Source organism: Coregonus lavaretus (genome assembly GCF_964263955.1).
Source record: "Coregonus lavaretus genome assembly, chromosome: 14".
Classification (NCBI taxonomy): Eukaryota; Metazoa; Chordata; class Actinopteri; order Salmoniformes; family Salmonidae; genus Coregonus; species Coregonus lavaretus.
Genome location: NC_140001.1, coordinates 38925632 through 38949801, shown reverse-complemented (window position 1 = coordinate 38949801; position 24170 = coordinate 38925632). Strand labels below are relative to the sequence as shown.

The 24170-nt window shown below is 46.5% G+C and overlaps 1 protein-coding gene across 1 annotated transcript in view; it reads left to right on the top strand.

Annotated features, from left to right (window-relative positions):
• loxhd1b (lipoxygenase homology PLAT domains 1b) overlaps positions 1 to 24170 on the top strand; it is a gene marked incomplete at its 5' end in the record, with an annotated part of 62651 nt that overhangs the window by 22775 nt on the left and 15706 nt on the right. The window contains 7 exons of the mRNA XM_084176392.1: positions 83 to 159; positions 483 to 679; positions 2648 to 2840; positions 3109 to 3269; positions 18248 to 18644; positions 18804 to 18955; positions 19965 to 20098. Coding sequence (XP_084032518.1) covers positions 83 to 159; positions 483 to 679; positions 2648 to 2840; positions 3109 to 3269; positions 18248 to 18644; positions 18804 to 18955; positions 19965 to 20098 — 1311 coding nt within the window. The remainder of the gene's footprint in view (positions 1 to 82; positions 160 to 482; positions 680 to 2647; positions 2841 to 3108; positions 3270 to 18247; positions 18645 to 18803; positions 18956 to 19964; positions 20099 to 24170) is intronic.

Here is a 24170-nt window from a genome sequence, read left to right as displayed (position 1 = left end):
AGGTGATCAGAGAGTAGGGTCAGGCTGAGATAACAGCAGGTCATTTGAGTTAAGACGGTCATGTTTTCCCTGACCATCTCAGGTGGCTAGATCGGAATGAGGACGACGGGCAGATTGTTCGGGAGTTAGTTCCATTTTCAGACGGACAGCGTCTTTACAGTAAGTGTTTGTGGGAAAATATATTTATATTTTAGTCATTTAGCAGACGCTTTTATCCAGAGCGACTTCCAGTAGTGAGTGCATACACTTTCATACTTTTTTGTACTGGTCCCCCGTGGGAATCGGACCAACAACCCTGCCGTTGCAAGCGCCATGCTCTACCAACTGAGGCACACGGGAGCTGTCAACTCACTGAGAAGTTTGTTGAAGTTGTTGTACGGAGACTACACTTAATTGAATTATACTGTATTTACTATATTTTTTTCACTGCCACATGAGTGAATAAACACACCTGAACTACAACTTGTATTTGTGCCTTTCAGATGTGAGCTATCATGTGTCGGTGAAGACAGGCAGCGTCAGTGGAGGCAGCTCGAACTCCACAGTTTTTGTGAAGCTGTACGGGGAGAAGGGAGACACCAGTAAGATGATGCTGGTGGTCTCTGACAACAACCTGCGCAACTACTTTGAGGTGGGCCGGGTGGATGTGTTCACAGTGGAGACGTTTGACATTGGACAGGTACAGTAGCAGTAGAATTATTGGTTTTAGTGTTAGGGTTAGAGGCTACTAGGGTTGGACGGTATCCAGATTTACTGTTTCTGTACCATACTGGGGTATACGGTATTAACGAATGTGCACACAAGGGGCGCTACCCCCCCCCCCCCCCCCCCCCCCCAAAAAACAACAATTTAAGGAAACAGGGATCTTGATCCAGGAGGGGATTGAATATCTCTGCTGGAACCAAGAAGCTTGATCTTGACATCTAGCCACTTACAGTGAAGGAAAAAAGTATTTGATCCCCTGCTGATTTTGTACGTTTGCCCACTGACAAAGAAATGATCAGCCAGCCTATAATTTTAATGGTAGGTTTATTTGAACAGTGAGAGACGGAATAACAACAAAAAAATCCAGAAAAACGCATGTCAAAAATGTTTTTTAATGAGGGAAATAAGTATTTGACCCCCTCTCAATCAGAAAGATTTCTGGCTCCCAGGTGTCTTTTATACAGGTAACGAGCTGAGATTAGGAGCACACTCTTAAAGGGAGTGCTCCTAATCTCAGTTTGTTACCTGTATAAAAGACACCTGTCCACAGAAGCAATCAATCAATCAGATTCCAAACTCTCCACCATGGCCAAGACCAAAGAGCTCTCCAAGGATGTCAGGGACAAGAATGTAGACCTACACAAGGCTGGAATGGGCTACAAGACCATCGCCAAGCAGCTTGGTGAGAAGGTGACAGACATGTGCTTTCTTGGCAAGAAAGCACATATACATGCCCGTCTGAGGTTTGCCAATGAACATCTGAATGATTCAGAGGAGAACTGGGTGAAAGTGTTGTGGTCAGATGAGACCAAAATCGAGCTCTTTGGCATCAACTCAACTTGCCGTGTTTGAAGGAGGAGGAATGCTGCCTATGACCCCAAGAACACCATCGCCACCGTCAAACATGGAGGTGGAAACATAATGCTTTGGGGGTGTTTTTCTGCTAAGGGGACAGGACAACTTCACCGCATCAAAGGGACGATGGACGGGGCCATGTACCGTCAAATCTTGGGTGAGAACCTCCTTCCCTCAGCCAGGGCATTGAAAATGGGTTGTGGGTGGGTATTCCAGCATGACAATGACCCAAAACACACGGCCAAGGCAACAAAGGAGTGGCTCAAGAAGAAGCACATTAAGGTCCTGCAGTGGCCTAGCCAGTCTCCAGACCTTAATCCCATAGAAAATCTGTGGAGGGAGCTGAAGGTTCGAGTTGCCAAACGTCAGCCTCGAAACCTTAATGACTTGGAGAAGATCTGAAAAGAGGAGTGGGACAAAATCCCTCCTGAGATGTGTACAAACCTGGTGGCCAACTACAAGAAACGTCTGACCTCTGTGGTGATTGCCAACAAGGGTTTTGCCACCAAGTACTAAGTCATGTTTTGCAGAGGGGTCAAATACTTATTTCCCTCATTAAAATGCAAATCAATTTATAACATTTTTGACATGCGTTTTTCTGGATTATTTTGTTGTTATTCTGTCTCTCACTGTTCAAATAAACCTACCATTACAATTATAGACTGATAATTTCTTTGTCAGTGGGCAAACTTACAAAATCAGAAGGGGATCAAATACTTTTTTCCCTCACTGTAGCTAGCAAGTTAGCAAACCAAATGCATAGCTGGAGCCCTGAGCTAGATATCATTTATTTAGATGATTTTTTTGTACAATTTAAAGGTATTGAAAAAATACGATATAAACGGAATATCGCCCAAGCCTAGAGGCGATGTCTTTATTTCTGCCGAAGTGTAATCTCTCAAAAATGAAAGATGTATGTACACAAGCATTGTATACCTTATTCATACAAAGCTGAATCCTTGAGATACATGCACATAAGTCAGACTTTCATTTAAATTATGCATTCATGTTGACCCGAGATTCGCACAAAATTGAATATTTGGTGAATATGAGTAGAAAAAAATACAATAAAAAATGTGTACACCAGATCAACCGTCTGATGATTGGCCACAACAACGAGGGGATGAATGCTGGTTGGTTCCTGGACAGTGTCCAGATCATTGTGCCGTCCAATGGGAGTCAGTACATGTTCCCCAGCCACCGCTGGCTCTGTAAGGACGAGGCAGATGGCAAGACCGAGGTGGAGATCTACCCTAGCGAGATCCTGGACATTAAACAATGTAAACACACCTATTACAATACACCCTTATACACACTTATACACACCCATATAATTATAAACAGACACACACCTATAGATGTTTCCTGCTTTATTGTTTAATATACTGTACAGGGAATCCAATCAATCTCAAAGGCTATCCACACAGATATTGTAAATTGAACTAACTTGAATCCGAAGATTTTGATTGGGGAGCATAGAGGCTATACTGTATATATTTGTTGTGTTCTTCTGTAATACCATTATGTTTGTTTAATCTTGTCTTGCAGTGATGAACTATGAGATAACAGTTGTGACGGGTGATGTGAGCTTTGCTGGAACCAACGCTAACGTTTTCATCCAGATCTACGGTGATAAGGGCAAGACAGAGGTCATCACTCTGGCCAGCAGGTCCAACAACTATGAGAGAGCAACTACTGAGATATTCAAGGTCATTATTGTCATATTTCATGTCAAGCCTTTTTTTCTGAGTATCTATGTTGCTTGAGACATACTGACATTATTAAATAGCATACAGTAGTGTTATAGACACAGTAATATTAGAAACGGGTAAGTAAATTGTTTGAAAATATGAAAAGATAACACCTATGAAGTGTGTGTCTTCACTGGAGATAGTATTAAATATTACAGTCTGATAGGGATGAGGGTACACTCTTAGAAATAAGGGTACGGTATTGTTCCCTGGGGTACAAAAAGTAAAAAATACACACATTGTACCTTCAGAGGTACACATATGATCTAGGGCTGGGAATTGCCAGGGACCTCACGATACAACATTATCACGATACTTATAGTGCCTTGCAAAAGTATTCATCCCCCTTGGCGTTTTTCCTATTTTGTTGCATTACAACCTGTAATTTAAATGGATTTTTATTTGGATTTCATGTAATGGACATACACAAAATAGTCAAAATTGGTGAAGTCACATGATCTCAGGATATATACAGTGAGGGAAAAAAGTATTTGATCCCCTGCTGATTTTGTACGTTTGCCCACTGACAAAGAAATTATCAGTCTATAATTTTAATGGTAGGTTTATTTGAACAGTGAGAGACAGAATAACAACAACAAAATCCAGAAAAACGCATGTCAAAAATGTTATAAATTGATTTGCATTTTAATGAGGGAAATAAGTATTTGACCCCCTCTCAATCAGAAAGATTTCTGGCTCCCAGGTGTCTTTTATACAGGTAACGAGCTGAGATTAGGAGCACACTCTTAAAGGGAGTGCTCCTAATCTCAGTTTGTTACCTGTATAAAAGACACCTGTCCACAGAAGCAATCAATCAATCAGATTCCAAACTCTCCACCATGGCCAAGACCAAAGAGCTCTCCAAGGATGTCAGGGACAAGATTGTAGACCTACACAAGGCTGGAATGGGCTACAAGACCATCGCCAAGCAGCTTGGTGAGAAGGTGACAACAGTTGGTGTGATTATTCGCAAATGGAAGAAACACAAAATAACTGTCAATCTCCCTCGGCCTGGGGCTCCATGCAAGATCTCACCTCGTGGAGTTGCAATGATCATGAGAACGGTGAGGAATCAGCCCAGAACTACACGGGAGGATCTTGCAAAAGATCTCAAGGAGGCTGGGACCATAGTCACCAAGAAAACAATTGGTAACACACTACGCCGTGAAGGACTGAAATCCTGCTGCGCCCGCAAGGTCCCCCTGCTCAAGAAAGCACATATACAGGCCCGTCTGAAGTTTGCCAATGAACATCTGAATGATTCAGAGGAGAACTGGGTGAAAGTGTTGTGGTCAGATGAGACCAAAATCGAGCTCTTTGGCATCAACTCAACTCGCCGTGTTTGGAGGAGGAGGAATGCTGCCTATGACCCCAAGAACACCATCCCCACCATCAAACATGGAGGTGGAAACATTATGCTTTGGGGGTGTTTTTCTGCTAAGGGGACAGGACAACTTCACCGCATCAAAAGGACGATGGACGGTGCCATGTACCGTCAAATCTTGGGTGAGAACCTCCTTCCCTCAGCCAGGGCATTGAAAATGGGTCGTGGATGGGTATTCCAGCATGACAATGACCCAAAACACACGGCCAAGGCAACAAAGGAGTGGCTCAAGAAGAAGCACATTAAGGTCCTGCAGTGGCCTAGCCAGTCTCCAGACCTTAATCCCATAGAAAATCTGTGGAGGGAGCTGAAGGTTCGAGTTGCCAAACGTCAGCCCCGAAACCTTAATGACTTGGAGAAGATCTGCAAAGAGGAGTGGGACAAAATCCCTCCTGAGATGTGTGCAAACCTGGTGGCCAACTACAAGAAACGTCTGACCTCTGTGATTGCCAACAAGGGTTTTGCCACCAAGTACTAAGTCATGTTTTGCAGAGGGGTCAAATACTTATTTCCCTCATTAAAATGCAAATCAATTTATAACATTTTTTACATGCGTTTTTCTGGATTTTTTTGTTTTTATTCTGTCTCTCACTGTTCAAATAAACCTACTATTAAAATTATAGACTGATAATTTCTTTGTCAGTGGGCAAACGTACAAAATCAGCAGGGGATCAAATACTTTTTTCCCTCACTGTACACCTGTTCTGAAAGGCCCCAGAGTCTGCAACACCACTAAGCAAGGGGCACCACCAAGCAAGCTGTAAGGTTCTGTATTTTTTTTCTTAGTTCACCTTGTGTTCTTGTACGTAGCCCTGTTTCTTTGTGTTCTTGAACGTAGCCCTGTCTTTAATTTTTGTTAATTGATTTCACCTGTGTTAGTTACTCACCTGGTCTCATCAGCTCCTTATTTAGTTCAGTTCTTTCTGTTTGTGCCTTGTGAGGTACTGTTAGTTTTTTGTGAGGTACTCTACTAAGCCTTTTCCTAGCTCGTTAGTGAGAACCAGTTTTAGCCTTCAGTCCTAGTTTTTTTCACCTGCCTGTTTGCCTACCTGTGTATGACCATTGCCTGCCTGTGACCACGATTCCTGCCTTCTGCGAAGGCATAATAAACACCTGCCGCGCTCTGCGCGTGAATCTACACCTTTTTCTCACTGAGTATTCATTACAGAATATCAGCGGAGTTACAGTGGCACCTAACCCGGCAAGAGTAGCGTATGGAGGTAATCGGCCATCTTCTCCGCCAGCCTATCCCTACTCCTCCGATGCCAGGTATCGTAACCCATAGCCCTCCTTCATTCATATCCATGCCTGGAAAATATGAAGGTTCACCTGGGAAATGTCAGGGATTTCTGACGCAATGCAGCAAATACATTGAGCACAACCCCACTAACTTCGCCACCGACAAGAGCAGGGAGGATTTTGTTATGTCTCTACTCACAGGCAAAGCCCTGGATTGGGCCACCGCCATATGAACTGCTAACAGCACAGAACTCGGATCCAAGACCGATTTCCACACCCTCTTCAAAGAGGTATTCGATCACTCTCCTTCCGGTCGTCCTATAGGGGACCTCCTCATAGATCTTCAACAAGGACGCAATTCAGCTGCCGAGTATGCCCTCGAGTTCCCCACCATGGCTGCAGGGAGTGGATGGAGTGAGGCTGCTTTACTTACCGTCTACTGAAGATGGCTCAACAGGGAACTTCAGGCGGAGCTGGCCTGTAGAGGTGACCTTCAGGATTTAAATCAATACATTCGTATGTATATCTCCATCGACCACCTCATCGCCGACCACCGAAGAACTCTGCCACCCAGGAACCCGAAACCTTCTCTTTCCATGATTCCGTAATCCCGTCCGAGTCTTCCAGAGCCCATGCAGTTGGGTCATGCTCCTCTCCTGTGTATCGAACGTCAAAGGTGGATACAAGAAGGGCTCTGCCTATACTGTGGAGGGAAAGATCATCTACTCAGCCATTGCCCTGTTCGCCCCCCCACGGATAGATGAGAAGGGTCCCTCCGCTGCCATGCAGGTAGGCGGGTCCGTATTTCTAAATATCTCCCAGAAGCAATTCTCCATCCCAGTATTGATAACCGTGAATGGGGTTACGAAGTACGTAGAGGGCTTGATAGATTTGGGAGCAGCAGGTAGTTTTATCGATCACCAGCTAGTACAAGAGCTTGACATTGATCTTACACTTGTCACCCCTCCCTTAAGGATTAACACCCTGGACGGGCAGCCATTGGGCACAGGCTTCATTACGCACCTGACACAGTGTGTTACCCTCCAGATTGGAGTCTTCCACACCGAAACCATTCAACTCATGGAACTCTCATCCCCCAAACAGCAACTCATCCTCGGACACCCCTGGCTTTGTCGTCACGACCCTGCCATCTCGTGGCAACAAGGTAAACCACTGTCCTGGTCTTCTACCTGCTTCACCAGTTGTCTCAGCCTACCTTGCAGAGCCACCACCATTGAGGACTCTGCCTCTGCAGTGCCACCCACCATACCATCTGAATACGCCCAGTACAGCAATGTCTTCAGCAAAATCAAGGCCTCCACTCTGCCACCACATCACCCAGGGGACTCTGCTATTGATTTACTCCCTGGAGTGTCCCCACCGAATGGCCGTGTTTACCCCCTATCTATCCCGGAAATTGAGGCAATGGAGAACTACATTGATGAAGCACTCGAAAACGGTTTCATTCGTCCTTCTTCTTCCCCGGCTGCGTCCAGCTTCTTCTTCGTTGGAAAAAAGGACGGTGGTCTTCGTCCATGTATTGATTGCCGTTCCCTGAATGGCGTTATGGTCAAGAATCGTTTCCCTCTTCCTCTGATCCCAGCGACCCTTGAACAAGTGGGCCATGCCTACATCTATACAAAACTTGACCTGTGGAGTGCTTATAACCTTGTCCGTATACGTGAAGGTGACGAATGGAAGATGGCCTTTATCACCGCACAAGGGCACTATGAATACCTGGTCATGCCCTACGGCCTTAATAACGCCCCGCCATCTTCCAGTCCTTTATGAACGAGGTTTTCCAGGATATGATCAACCGCTTTTTCATCATCTACATTGATGACATCCTGATTTACTCCCACTCCCTGAAGGAACACATACAGCATGTACAAAGGGTTCTTCAACGGCAACTTGACCATAACCTTTATGTGAAGACTGAAAAGAGCACCTTCCATGTAACCTCAGTAAACTTCCAAGGTTTCATACTGACACCTGGAGGGGTCAGCATGGATGAGAACAAAGTAATCGCCGTCAGTAACTGGCCCAAACCCACCACCGTTAAGGAACTCCAACGTTTCATTGGGTTCTCCAACTTCTATCGCCGGTTCATTCGGAACTTCAGTTCTACTGCCGCTCCCCTCACTGCCCTTACCAGCCAAAAGACCCGGACCCTTCAATGTACTGATACCGCACTGACTGCTTTCAACACCTTCAAACGCCTCTTCACCTCAGCTCCTATCCTTCGCCAACCTGATCCGACCCTTCCTTTCACCCTGGAGGTGGATGCCGCCGAAGTAGGAGTAGGAGCCATACTCGCTCAGCGGGTGGGAACACCTCCAAAATCACATCCTTGTGCCTTCTTCTCCAGGAAGTTATCCCCCGCTGAGAGGAATTACGATGTGTAGAACAGAGAACTCCTCGCCATCAAGCTGGCCCTCGAGGTGTGGCGCCACTGGTTGGAGGGTGCACAACATCCCTTTCTCGTCCTAAAAGATCATCGTAACCTGGAATATATCAGAGGGGCCAAGAGGTTAAACTCCAGACAAGCCCGCTGAGCTCTCTTCTTCACACGCTTCCATTTTCATGTTACTTACATCCCTGGAAAGAAAAACATAAAAGCTGATGCTCTCTCCCGCCAGTTTGACCTTCCAACCAGTAACTCAGACCCTACACCCATTCTTCCTTCCTCTTGCATTATGGGACCGGAACAGTGAGAGGTTCACTCTGCCATACAAGAAGCCCTAACCTCAGACCCGGCTCCTCCTGAGACACCAGCAGGGAAGAGTTACGTACCAGCAGCTGATAGACCTCAACTGATGCAATGGTGTCACACGTCCTTGGGGTCAGGACATCTGGCCATTACACGAACCACCGAACTTCTAGCCCGTAAATTCTGGTGGTTCTCACTGGCATCCGACGTCAGGGATTACGTACTCTCCTGTCCAGTCTGCACCCAAACCAAAAGCCCTCGTCATCTCCCTTCCGGTAAGCTTCAACCTTTGCCAATCCCTCACAGACCCTGGTCCCACATAGCTGTTGACTTCATCACAGACCTTCCTGAATCCTCTGGTAACACCACCATCCTTGTCATAGTAGACAGTTTTTCAAAAATGTGTCGTCTGGTTCCTCTTCCTTATTTACCTAACGCCATGGAATTGGCTGAGTGTATGTTCCAATAGGTGTTCCGACTGTATGGGATTCCGGAGGACATCGTCTCTGACCGCGGGCCCCAGTTTGTCTCCCTGGTGTGGCGAGCCTTCTGTGACCGACTCGGGGTCGCCCTCAGCCTCTCCTCCGGGTACCAACGGGCAGACGGAATGCCTGAACCAAGAAATAGGAAAGTACCTCTGCCAACAATGTTCTGCCTCTCCTCACAACTGGAGTCGGTATATGGCCTGGGCCGAATACGCTCAGAACTCACTCATGCATTCATCCCTCCGCCTTACTCCATTTTAGTGTGTCGTTGGTTTTTTTATTTATTTTTATTTATTTTTATTTCACCTTTATTTAACCAGGTAAGCCAGTTGAGAACAGGTTCTCATTTACAACTGCGACCTGGCCAAGATAAAACAAAGTAGTGCAATAAAAACAACACAGAGTTACATATGGGGTAAAAAACATAAAGTCAGAAATACAACAGAAAATATATATACAGTGTGTGCAAATGTAGCAAGTTATGGAGGTAAGGCAATAAATAGGCTATAGTGCAGAATAATTACAATAGTATTAACACTGGAATGCTAGATGTGCAAGATATTATGTGCAAATAGAGATACTGGGGTGCAAAAGAGCAAAATAAATAACAATATAGGGATGAGGTAGTTGGGTGGGCTAATTTCAGATGGGCTGTGTACAGGTGCAGTGATCGGTAAGGTGCTCTGACAACTGATGCTTAAAGTTATTGAGGGAGATAAGAGTCTCCAGCTTCAGAGATTTTTGCAATTCGTTCCAGTCATTGGCAGCAGAGAACTGGAAGGAATGGCGGCCAAAGGAGGTGTTGGCTTTGGGAATGACCAGTGAGATATACCTGCTGGAGCGCAGACTACGGGTGGGTGCTGCTATGGTGACCAATGAGCTAAGATAAGGCGGGGATTTGCCTAGCAGTGATTTATAGATGGCCTGGAGCCAGTGGGTTTGACGACGAACATGTAGTGAGGACCAGCCAACAAGAGCGTACAGATCACAGTGGTGGGTAGTGTATGGGGCTTTGGAGACAAAACGGATGGCACTGTGATAGACTACATCCAATTTGCTGAGTAGAGTGTTGGAGGCTATTTTGTAAATTACATCGCCGAAGTCAAGGATCGGTAGGATAGTCAGTTTTACGAGGGCATGTTTGGCAGCATGAGTGAAGGAGGCTTTATTGCGAAATAGGAAGCCGATTCTAGATTTAACTTTGGATTGGAGATTCTTTATGTGAGTCTGGAAGTTGAGTTTACAGTCTAACCAGACACCTAGGTATTTGTAGTTGTCCACATACTCTAGGTCAGACCCGTCGAGAGTGGTGATTCTAGTCGGGTGGGCGGGTGCCAGCAGCGTTCGATTGAAAAGCATGCATTTAGTTTTACTAGTGTTTAAGAGCAGTTGGAGGCTACTGAAGGATTGTTGTATGGCATTGAAGCTCGTTTGGAGGTTTGTTAACACAGTGTCCAATGAAGGGCCAGATGTATACAAAATGGTGTCGTCTGCGTAGAGGTGGATCTGAGAGTCACCAGCAGCAAGAGCGACATCATTGATATACACGGAGAAAAGTGTCGGCCCAAGAATTGAACCCTGTGGCACCCCCATAGAGACTGCCATAGGTCCAGACAACAGGCCCTCCGATTTGACACACTGAACTCTATCTGAGAAGTAGTTGGTGAACCAGGCGAGGCAGTCATTTGAGAAACCAAGGCTATTTAGTCTGCCAATAAGAATGCGGTGGTTGACAGAGTCGAAAGCCTTGGCCAGGTCGATGAAGACGGCTGCACAGTACTGTCTATTATCAATCGCGGTTATAATATCGTTTAGGACCTTGAGCGTGGCTGAAGTGCACCCGTGACCAGCTCGGAAACCGGATTGCATAGCGGAGAAGGTACGGTGGTATTCGAAATGGTCGATGATCTGTTTGTTAACTTGGCTTTCGAATACTTTCGAAAGGCAGGGCAGGATGGATATAGGTCTGTAGCAGTTTGGATCTAGAGTGTCACCCCCTTTGAAGAGGGGGATGACCGCGGCAGCTTTCCAATCTCTGGGGATCTCAGACGTTATGAAAGAGAGGTTGAACAGACTAGTAATAGGGGTAGTGACAATTTCGGCGGCTAGTTTTAGAAAGAAAGGGTCCAGATTGTCTAGCCCAGCTGATTTGTAGGGGTCCAGATTTTGCAGCGCTTTCAAAACATCAGCTGTCTGAATTTGTGTGAAGGAGAAGCGGGGGGGGCATGGGCAAGTTGCAGCAGAGGGTGCAGAGTTGGTGGCCGGGTTAGTGGTAGCCAGATGGAAAGCATGGCCAGCTGTAGCAAAATGCTTGTTGAAATTCTCGATTATTGTAGATTTATCGGTGGTGATAGTGTTTCCTAGCCTCAGTGCAGTGGGCAGCTGGGAGGAAGTGCTCTTATTCTCCATGGACTTTACAGTGTCCCAAAACTTTTTGGAGTTAGTGCTACAGGATGCAAATTTCTGTTTGAAAAAGTTAGCCTTTGCTTTCCTGACTGCTTGTGTATATTGGTTCCTAACTTCCATGAAAAGTTGCATATCGCGGGGGCTATTTGATGCTAATGCTGTACGCCACAGGATGTTTTTGTGCTGGTCAAGGGCAGTCAAGTCTGAGGAGAACCAGGGGCTATATCGGTTCTTAGTTCTGTATTTTTTGAATGGGGCATGTTTATTTAAGATTGAGAGGAAATTACTTTTAAGGAACAACCAGGCATCCTCTACTGACGGAATGAGATCTATATCCATCCAGGATACCTGGGCCAGGTCAATTAGGAAGGCCTCCTCGCTAAAGTGTTTTAGGGAGCGTTTGACAGTGATGAGGGGTGGTCGTTTGACCGCGGACCCGTTACGGACGCAGGCAATAAGGCAGTGATCGCTGAGATCCTGGTTGAAGACAGCTGAGGTGTATTTAGAGGGTATGTTAGTCAGGATGATATCTATGAGGGTACCCATGTTTACGGATTTAGGGTTGTACCTGGTAGGTTCGTTGATAATTTGCGTGAGGTTGAGGGCATCTAGCTTGGATTGTAGGATGGCTGGGGTATTAAGCATATCCCAATTTAGGTCACCAAGCAGTACAAACTCTGAGGATAAATGGGGGGCAATCAATTCACATATGGTGTCCAGGGCACAGCTGGGGGCTGAGGGGGGTCTGTAGCAAGCGGCAACAGTGAGAGACTTATTTCTGGAAAGGTGGATTTTTAGAAGTAGAAGCTCAAACTGTTTGGGCACAGACCTGGATAGTATGATAGAGCTCTGCAGGCTATCTCTACAGTAGATTGCAACTCCACCCCCTTTGGCAGTTCTATCTAGACGGAAAATGTTATAGTTGGGGATGGAAATTTCAGAATTTTTGGTGGCCTTCCTGAGCCAGGATTCAGACACTGCTAGAACATCAGGGTTGGCAGAGTGTGCTAACGCAGTGAATAACTCAAACTTAGGAAGTAGACTTCTGATATTTATGTGCAAGAAACCAATACTTTTGCGATTACAGAAGTCATCAAATGATAGCGCCTGGGGAGTAGGAGTGATACTGAGGGCTGCAGGGCCTGGGTTAGCCTCTACATCACCAGAGGAACAGAGGAGGACTAGAATAAGGATACGGCTAAAGGCTTTAAGAACTGGTCTTCTAGTGCGTTGGGTACATAGAATAAAGGGGGCAGATTTCCGGGTGTTATAGAAAAGATTCAGGGCATTATGTACAGACAAGGATATGGAAGGATATGAGTAAAGTGGAGGTAAACCTAAGCGTTGGGTAACAATGAAAGAGATAGCATCGCTGGAGGCATCAATTGAGTCGGTCTCCGCGTGTATTGGGGGAGGGGCAAAGGAGCTATCTAAGGCAGGTTTAGCTAGGCTGGGGGGTCTACAGTGATATAGTACAATTAGAAATAACCGAAACAACAATAAACTAACCATGTTTGGGCTGAGGCTAAACATAAACAGGATGTAGTACCGTAAAAAGGAACAGTCCAGCAGATATCAGCTGTATAGCTGAGTTATCATAAGGTCCGGTGGTGAAGTACTAGTGAGTAAGAGGCCACGGCTAGCGTGTGCTAGCGGGCCAGGGCTAGCAGATGGATGGAATCTTCGTGGTTAACGTCGTAACCACATCAGACGATTTCGTCGGCAGACCAGTCGTGTAGGATCGGCGGGGCTCCGTGTCAACACTAGGTGGTCCCGTCCGGTTGACAGAGAGGTAGATAGCCGGGAGATGGGCCTAGCTCAGGATGATTAGCCAGACCACAGCGTCCGTTTTGTTGTAGCTAGCTGGCAGGTTTAGCTAGGCTGGGGGGTCGTAAAAAGGAACAGTCCAGCAGATATCAGCTGTATAGCTGAGTTATCATAAGGTCCGGTGGTGAAGTACTAGTGACTAAGAGGCCACGGCTAGCGTGTGCTAGCGGGCCAGGGCTAGCAGATGGATGGAATCTTCGTGGTTAACGTCGTAACCACATCAGACGATTTCGTCGGCAGACCAGTCGTGTAGGATCGGCGGGGCTCCGTGTCAACACTAGGTGGTCCCGTCCGGTTGACAGAGAGGTAGATAGCCGGGAGATGGGCCTAGCTCAGGATGATTAGCCAGACCACAGCGTCCGTTTTGTTGTAGCTAGCTGGTAGCGACGAATCCGGAGTTAAAGGTCCAGTGATTCAGTGATTCCGGCGGAAAAACTGATATGTTCTGGGTCGATAACGCGCTGTGCAGACTGGCCGAATATCCGGTGATCAATGTCCAGTGATTAAAATTAATCCCGCAGAAAAAATCCAATGTTCTGGGTGAAACACCGCTAGCTGTGGCTAATAGCAAGTAGCTAGTTAGCTGGCTAGCTAGTTTCAACTGGAGATTCTAGATTGTAGATAAAGGTAAGTCAATAATAGAATCCGTTCCACATTGAGTGAGGCGGGTTGCAGGAAAGTATATCTTGTAGAAGGATGAAAAGTCTGATAGGGAAATATGTACGAAAAATAGGGTATTTACAGGCTATTTACAGACATTTACAGACATACGATAAAAACACAACTGCACTACTCCGCCATCTTGGATCACGAGATCCAACCCCCCCATGTTTCCCTGGGAGGCGGAGCCTGGTACTGTCCCAGCTGTCGACGACTGGTTTCGGCATAGTGAGCGGGTATGGGAGACTGCTCACCGGCATCTGCAGGAAGCCTCTAATACACAGAAACGCTTTGCAGACAGACGCCGCCGACCTACGCCACTCTTTCACCCCAGACAGCTTGTGTGGCTCTCTACCAGAGACATCCGGCTCTGCCTCCCCTGCAAAAAGTTCTGTCCTCGCTTCATTGGTCCCTTCAAGATAACCCATCGCATCAACCCTGTCACGTACCGCCTCCAGTTACCCCGTCAGTATAAGATCTCCTCGTCCTTCCATGTGTCTCTGTTAAAACCGGTCACCTACAGTCCTCTTCATCCTCCAGTCTCAACCCACAGTGCGCCCCCACCGTTGGATGTCGGAGGGGAACCTGCCTACGCCATTCAGCCCATCCTTGATTCCAAATGCCTGAGAGGTCGCATCCACTATCTAGTGGACCGGTAAGGTTATGGGCCTGAAGACTGGTCCTGGGTCCCCGACCAGGACATCCTCGACCCAGAGATGATTCAGGCAATCCACCGTAACCGTCCGGATCGTCCCGCACTCCGACCTCGGGGTCGACCCCCGAACAGACCCACTGGACATCAGCCTCGATGCAGAACATTGCGTCAGTCCACGACCGTGTCGAACCAGCCTGCCGGACCTCGCCCCCGAGGTAGGCAGCCGCCTCTGCTCCCCCGCCCGCCCGCCCACTCCACCCTCCGGTGCCGTTGGGTCGTCAGGAGCCTCCCTTGGGGGGTACTGTAAGGTTCTGTATTTGTTTTCTTAGTTCACCTTGTGTTCTTATTTAGTTCAGTTCTTTCTGTTTGTGCCTTGTGAGGTACTGTTCATTTTGACTCTACTAAGCCTTTTCCTAGCTCGTTTGTGAGAACCAGTTTTAGCCTTCAGTCCTAGTTTTGTTTCACCTGCCTGTTTGCCTACCTGTGTATGACCATTGCCTGCCTGTGACCAAGATTCCTGCCTTCTACGAAGGCGTAATATACACCTTTTTCTCCCTGAGTATTCATTACACAAGCGGCACCATTAAGACCAAGGAGCTCTACAAACAGGTCAGGGATGAAGTTGTGGAGAAGTACAGATCAGGGTTGGGTTATAAAAAAATATCTGAAACTTTGAACATCCCACGGCGCACTATTAAATCCATTATTAAAAAATTGAAAGAATATGGCACCACAACAAACCTGCCAAGAGAGGGCCGCCCACCAAAGCTCACAGACCAGGCAAGGAGGGCATTAATCAGAGAGGCAACAAAGAGACCAAATATAACCCTGAAGGAGCTGCAAAGCTCCACAGTGGAGATAGGAGTATCTGTCCATAGGACCACTTTAAACCATACACTCCACAGAGCTGGGCTTTACGGAAGACTGGCCAGAAAAAAGCCATTGCTTAAAGAAAATAATAAGCAAAGATGTTTGGTGTTCACCAAAAGGCATCTGGGAGACTCCCCAAACATATGGAAGAAGGTACTCTGGTCAGATGAGACTAAAATTTAGCTTTTTGTCCATCAAGGAAAACACTATGTCTGGCGCAAATCCAACACCTCTCATCACCCCGAGAACACCATCCCCACAGTGAAGCATGGTGGTGGCAGCATCATGCTGTGGGGATGTTTTTAATCGGCAGGGACTGGGAAACTGGTCAGAATTGAAGGAATGATGGATGGTGCTAAATACAGGGAAATTCTTGAGGGAAACCTGTTTCAGTCTTCCAGAGATTTGAGACCGGGACGGAGGTTTACCTTCCAGCAGGACAATGACCCTAAGCATACTGCTAAAGCGACACTCGAGTGGTTTAAGGGGAAACATTTAAATGTCTTGGAATGGCCTAGTTAAAGCCCAGACCTCAATCCAATTGAGAATCTTTGGTATGACATAAAGATTGCTGTACACCAGCGGAACCCATCCAACTTGAAGGAGCTGGAGCAGTTTTGCCTTGAAGAATGGGCCAAAATCCCAGAGACATACCCCAAGAGACTTGCAGCTGTAATTGCTTCCAAAAGGTGGCTCTACAAAGTATTGACTTTAGGGGGTTGAATAGTTATGCACGCTCAAGTTTTCTTTTTTTTTTTTTCTTATTTCATGTTTGTTTCACAAGAAAAAATATTTTGCATCTTCAAAGTGGTAGGCATGTTGTATAAATCAAATTATACAAACCCCCCAAAAATCAATTTTAATTCCAGGTTGTAAGGCAACAAAATAGGAAAAATGCCAAGGGGGATGAATACTTTCGCAAGCTACTGTAGGTGCCAATACGATATTTATTGCGATTCAATACTATGATTTTATTGCGATTCCATGGTCCAAATGTATTGCTAACCATATGTCTGCTGCAGAGGGACAAGAGAGAGCCATGAGAAAACTAGTTTTGATCAGTCATGGAAATAAAAGTGCTGAATACAAATTGGCTCTCTATTTAAAAAGAAGATGGAGAACAAGCTATGTAGGAAAGATCTTGGAGTTTTGATGCAGGTACAGCCAACTAGCACAAAAGTTATATTGTGATATTGTCAAAACGATCCTATCCGATATATCGTCAAAAATAATATCCTGATATGTAACTTTTTCGATTTTTCTCCCCATTACTAATATGATCTCACATGGTACTGTTCGGTACCTTTTAGGGTACATGTGCGAAGAAATAGTAAAATGGTACATTTGTGTACCCAATATTTGGAATATAAAGGTACAATCATCACACTCTCACTCTCAACGTACGGTGAAGATACATTTCTGTTTCCCAGGGTACAAACTTATTTTGTGTACCTTCAACTCTTGATGGTACTGATCTGTACCTTTGCTTAGCAGAAAAGCAATGTATTGAAGAAAGGTACATATTTGTACACACCATAATGTACAATGATGCCACCTAAAATGAACTAACGGCTTTGTCACTGGGGTGGTATCCTAAAAAGGCAAATTTGTACCATAATCATTATCATTATCATATTTCCCAGCATGATCTACTGCAGAAAAAATAAGGAAGGGAAGCGCTGCTAGGTTACACAGTAGTAGGTCTTTGTAGATAGAAGGTGCTTTTTGGTAAAATGGGTAAATTGGTCATCAAAAAGAAAGGAGGACCAAGGCACTCTTCATATAATTAATTTTAATGCCTTTATTTGTAAGTCATGTTCAAAGGACCAAATATTTAAACACGTTTCGGCTGCATGGCCTTTGTCAACGATTGTATCTTTGAACTCCCTTACGAAGGACATGCAGATTCATGGAAAAGGGAGGGTATAAGCAGGAAATCCAGAATCCTTGTACCAGAATTTCTGGAAAATCTGGGAATTCTGGGAAAGTTAACAGAATTTTGCAACCCTACTTGTAGGCCTGATGTGGCCTGTAAACCATGAGGTTTAAAATAAGGCCTTATGTGATATGTAATGTATTGTCATAAAGAGTTGATTTGTAATGATAACATTTGTCTAGGAACTCACTTGGTGAAGGTCACAGGACTGAAAATGAAAGAATTTAACAACCATGTGTCTGTCACTAACAAATACAGTCATGGGTGGTAACTTTAGAATTCACTCAAAGGCACACTGGGAAATTATATTTGCGTGGCTTAGTGGGGACGTGGTTTTCAGTTAGTTATTTTTGGCCACCCATGAGTGGAAGTGTTGTACCAGAAATGGCTTTGTCACTGTGGTGGTTCCCTATAAATTGACCTTTTCTAAAAGCACCCTTTTGTACTTGTGGACTATATGTAAGAAAGGTACTTTAAGGTATCTGAGGTATGAACTGGGGTACAATTATGTACCTATAACTAAAGGTACAATTGAAGTACCTTATAGGGTACCACCCCAGTGACAAGCGTTTGTACCCCTTTAGGAACAAATATTAACCTTTTTTTCTGAGAGTGTACAGGATAAGCAACCGTGCAGTTACATGGCAAGTTTTTTCTGATATAAAGGTGTAGCCATATTGGTAGAGGGCGGATACCGAGAGGTTACATACTGAGAGGCCACAGTGTAACTAAATCTGGCTTCTGTCCTGACCACTGTACTGTAGATAGAAGCCAGCGACGTAGGAAAGATCTTCAAGGTGCGTATCGGCCATGACGGGGTGGGGATCGGCTCCGGCTGGTTCCTAGAGAAGGTGGACATCAAACACCTGATCATGGGCATGGTGACCAAGGTGAAGAAAAAGGATGACAAAAAGAAGAAGAAGAAAAAGAAGGAAAGTCAATCCAATATTTTTTGTTTCCTGGAAATCGTGTACTTTGTAATGTCAGACTTTCTCAACAACGCTCTATTCTATTCTCAGGAGGAGGAGGAGGAGACAGAGGAGGTGATGCAGGAGATAGTGCAGATGTATGCGTTCCCCTGCTCCCGCTGGCTGGCCCGGGGGGAGGAGGACGGGGAGCTGGTGGTGGAACTGCTTCCTGAGGATACAGACGAGCTGGAAGGTACTGGAGAGGGGAGGATGGGTGGGGAGGGGAGAGGAGAGAAGAGTATATATTTGTTGTTGTTTTGCAGCAAGTAGACATATAATACAGTCACAAACAAACCCATTAACTTATGGATCAAACTAAGTCTGACTTACCTATCCTTTAATTGTCTGACAGAGAACACCTATGAAGTGTGCATCTTCACCGGGGACATGCTGGGGGCTGGGACCGACGCCAACGTCTACATCAATATTTATGGGGAGAACGGGGACACAGGGCAGCGCCTCCTCCGGAAGTCTGGCAACCTCAACAAATTTGAGGCAGGGCAGGTGAGAGAGGAGTCACACTACATGGGGAGAAAATAAACACTTACAGGAAACCAATGGGTCTTACAGGAAAACAATGGGTCTTACAGGAAAACAATGTGTCCGTTGAAGTCAAGCAGTGCTTTACTTAGCAAACACTGGTCTAGAAAGTATATACTGTAGTTGGTATGGGGAGACCTGACTTGGGCCTACTTCTCCAGGATTCCAGGTGTTGTTGTAGCTTGGGTACCTGACTTTGTGTGCATTCTGCAATGCTACAGTGTTGCTTTAATAAACTGTCATCCAGGCAAGTGCTCTTGTAGGTGGAATGCCCACAATGCCCTCATTAGCTTTACATATCCCCTGGGAAATCAATAATCAGACCCTCACTTGACACAAAACACATATTCAGCAATATGAGCTTCCATGCAGACTGTTGCTCTGACTGTTTCTCTAGGATTACATTAGGTCCAATAGGCCATCTGTGACTGAGAGGAGCTGGAAGCAGTCGCCAAAGTCACTGAACCTGTCACCCTGTCTGTCGCAACATTGACAAACCTGATAGCGTGCATCCTGTTATTCAAAGTAGATGTAGCGTAGGTATACATTTACTCATCACTTAATGTGAACCAGTGAATTATTGAGCTAAAGTTTTGGCTCTTTGGATCAAGAAGAAATACACGTCCACAAACAATGAGTTTTATTTATTGTATCAGCCTAGAGAGGGACCTCTTGTCATGAATCAGTGACACACTTTATAAGACCTTATTTACCAAATGAGTAGATAGTGTGCTATGGGGGAAATATGAGACCGTTTTGAGACTCTTTGTTTGGAAAATGACAGACTTTTATTCAAGGCTGCTGTTTTGGCACCTTTAATCATCTGGTGTACACATGTTACAAACCCCTTCTTACTAAAACAGTACAGGGACAGCTGAAGAACCCTTTATGGTTCTAGGTTTCAAATAATTATCTGTAGTAGGAGTAAAGTATCCCCAAAAGGCTCTCTGTCAATGTTGCTGTTGTCATACAGGAGGATGTGTTCACCATAACAGCCATTGAGCTGGGCCCCCTGAGGAAGTTACGCATTCGTCAGGACAACACCGCGTCTTTCTCCTCCTGGTACCTGGATCGCGTGGAGATAGTGGACACCAAGGATGACACCACGTAGGTCACTTTTGGGTGCATCCTAATAGTCTAAGGAGAGGAGGCTACTTTAAACTGTTGAGATTCACCCAGACAGGAGTCACTTCCTCTCGTTCATTCCATATTGTAGCTACACTCACAAATGATCTTGTCACTATCCTAGATATTACAGAATACTCACTCTCATGGTTGAACATAAAGTGTATCTGTGTGCAACAACAAAGTGTGTGACTGAATATGGTTCTCTTTCAAAAAATAGTTTGGTGTCTCGCTATGGGAATTTGCTCAATAGCTAATTCACTACAGAAGAATCCAATCACACAACATCTGTCGCAGACAGACAGGTCGAGTGGCCAATGAGGGGAGCCCCTCCCTCAATATAAGTGGCTACGCGCCAGCCCTCTGGTCATTCTCGTTCTCTTACTTGCAAAGATCACTACGCTCTCTAAGCTCTCCTCAGCACCACTTGATCCCTGTCTCCCTGCTTAACTGTTCTCAGGCGCGCCGCAAAGGTAAACGCTACTGAATGCAGGATGTCAGCTCTTTGTGTTAAGTAATGACCGGAAGGAAAGTATTTGCTTCGAGTAGAATTAGCTTTTTGCCTTTTTCTACTCGCTCTAAGTCTCTGGTTGTAGCTAGTGTCACACAGCTAGCTACTGAGACTTGGCTAGCTCATGGCGCAAGGCAAGCTAACCACCATTAGCTCTTCCTACCTGCCCGGACGGTAGAATTGCTTGCTCTCCTCTCTGCTTTAGTTTAACCTACGTTAACTTGTTTTGTGTTGACTAGACTGACCGACCCAGCTTAACAGCTCGACGATCTAGAGAGGCTCTTTGTTTGCAGAAGGACTACACTGCACACGCTTTTCTTTGGCTATTAGCCCACGAGGCGAACACTAGCTAGCTTACGCTCTGCCCGAGTACACAATCTTTGTGTTCTTTTTCTCAGAGACATGGAACCCACTACTCCTTCACAGGGAGGACCAAGCAAGGCTCCTGCCCCAGCACCGGCACACCTGTGTCCATGTGGGGCCATGATAGCAGGCAAGGATACACACTCCTTGTGTATCACCTGCTTGGGGGTGAAACATGCTCATGCAGCGCTCACTGACCCTGAGTCCTTCGTGCATTGTAGGGAGTTGCCGAGGACCGGCCTCAACAGAGACGAGGAGGCGACCCCACAACCCCAATCCCAGAAGAGGAGTGGCCAAGCTCAATATCGAGTGGCCTGCGCCTGTGGGGGGTGGCAACGCCAAAAGGGACTGGTTTGATGGGATGAGACTCCCCTTTCGCAACGTCCCAGGGAAGCAACTCCTTCCGGCGGTCCCAGCTTGTTTGGGGAAAGCCAGACGCAACTGGGCCAAGCCCCTGTCCTGACTAGGGACTTCGCCACTATGGACATGCAGGGCATAGACAAGCTGGGTTTCAGCAAGCCTCCGGAGGTTGAGTGATGATTCAGTGATGTGTTGTGTTGGATTTGCCCCAAACATAAGGCGTTGCATTTAGGCCAAAAATAGTTTTCCTTTGCTGTTTTTTTTCAGTGTGACTTTAGTGTCTTGTTGCATACAGGATGCATGTTTTGGAATATTTTTCTTCTTTATATTTTTCTTTTCATTTCACAAATGTAGTTCATTATTGTGGAGTCACTACAATGTTGTTGATCGATCCTAATTTTTCTCCCATCACAGCCATTGAACTCCGTAGCTGTTTTAAAATCACCAATGGCCTCATGGTGACATCCATGAGCAGTTACCTTCCTGTCCTGCAGCTCAGATCAGAAGGATGACTGTATCTTTGATGTGTCTGGGTGGTTTAATACATCATACACAGCATAATTATTAACTTGACAATGCTTAAAGATATATTCAATGTCTGATTTGTTATTGTTACCCATCTACCAATCACTGCCCTTCTTTATGAGGCTTTCGAAAAGCTCTCTGGTCTTTGTAGTTGAATCTGTGCTTGAATACTTGACTGAGGGACCTTACAGATATTGTATATACTGTATGGGTGAAAGAGGAAGGGATAGTCATTTTAAAATCATGTCAACCGCTATTATTTCTCAGAGTGAGTCCATGTAACTTATTATGTGATTTGTTAAGCCACATTTTACTCCTGACCTAATTTAGGCTTGCCTAAACAAAGGGGGTGTCATGTCTCCTCCCGTTGCTCCCCTCCGGCGCTCTGATTCGCCGGTCTACTGAGCCACCGGTCTGAACGCACCACCTCGGCAACACCGGAATGGAAACCAAACGCACCCTAATCACCTCCAGCGCATCTGTACCTCATCATCTCATCACCACCCTTATATAGCCCTGGACTGTTCAGTGTTGTGTTGTGTGTGATTGTTAGTGTCATGTCGTGTACTCGCTCTTTGTTGTTCTCTTGCTCAGTGTTAAGTAAACCTTTACATTGTTGATTCCTGCATCTGCGTCTGCGTCCTGCCTCTTCGTATCCACAGTACTCGTCACAGAATCACACACCTATCACAAAGATGGATGCAGCAGGTAATCCTCCAGGAGTTTCCTAGCGCCTCGACCAGCACCAGCAGTAGATTTCCCAGCTGAACGCTGCCATGCAGGAAGTGCTCCAAACGCTGCATAAACTGATCATTGCTCCGGTTCCACCTCAGGGAGTGGCGAGTGCACCCAGTCCACCTCCTCCCGTGCTATCACCAACGTCTGAGGGACCCCTTGCCCTGCCGGAGTGCTATGACGGGAAAACGACTAAATGTAGAGGCTTCCTGCTACAGGTCTCACTGTATCTGGCGCGTCATCGTGGGGCATCTCAATCGGACCAAGCCAGGATAGCGCTGTTGATTTCGCTACTGAAGGGAAAGGCGCTGGATTGGGCCACGGCAGTCTGGGAAGGAGGTGAGGCCGCGGCGCTTCCCTACTCCACCTTCCTCACTCGGTTCAGGGCGGTGTTCGATCATTCCACGGAGGGAAAGGACGGGGGTGAGCGTCTCCTCCGGCTACAACAGGGAGAGGAGGCCATGTTCGAGTACGCCCTGAGCTTTCGCTCGGTGGCGGCGTCTTCTGGCTGGAATGAGCGTGCGCTGCGCACGGCCTTCAGGAGAGGCTTATGGGAGGACATCACGACAGAATTCGCATGTCGGGACGACGAGATGGACCTTGATACCCTCATTGCCACGTCCATTCGTCTTGACGACATGTTGAGAGACCGACGGCGTTCCCAACACCACCCAGAGCCTCGAAGCTCACCCCATCTGAGCTATGGAAGCCGCCCTGCCTCCGAGTCCTCACCCATGGAGGTGGGCAGCACCCCCTACACCACCACGGACCACAGATCTCCTGGCGGCTCCCTATCTAGGCGGTATGACTCCTGTCGCCGCTCCTTGAGTGTTCCGTCATCACCTGTCACCAAAACATTGTTTTTAGTTCCCCTAACGGTGAATGGTTCTTCCTTCTCTTCGCTTTCCACGGCAATGATAGATTCCGGATCAGCGGGGAACCTTATCGATAGGGAGCTGGTCTCTGAATGGGGGTTGCCCACCGTGCCACTGCCTTCTCCGCTACACGTCACCTCGCTGGACAATAAACCACTTGGATCAGGCAACATTATACACATCACTCTCCCCATCACCATTTTCACACTACCGGATCGTCTTGGGATTGCCCTGGCTCAGACTACACAACCCCACCATCAATTGGATCACCAAGAGGATCACAGCCTGGTCCCTCTCATGCCGGAGGACCTGCCTGCCGGTGGTTTGTTGTTCCATGTTAGTGGAGAGTCCGGAGTCCGCCCTCCAGCCGAACATTCCACCTGAGTACGCAGATCTCTCTGATGTCTTCTCTGCCTCCAAGGCTAAGTGTCTCCCTCCTCACAGGCCCTGGGACTGCGCCATTGACCTGATCATTGCTCCGGTTCCACCTCAGGGAGCGGCGAGTGCACCCAGTCCACCTCATCCCGTGCTATCACCAACATCTGGGGGGGGGGGTACTGTCATGTCTCCTCCTATTGCTCCCCTCTGGCGCTCTGATTCGCCGGTCTACTGAGCCACCGGTCTGAATGCACCACCTCGGCAACACCAGAATGGAAACCCAACACACCCTAATCACCTCCAGCGA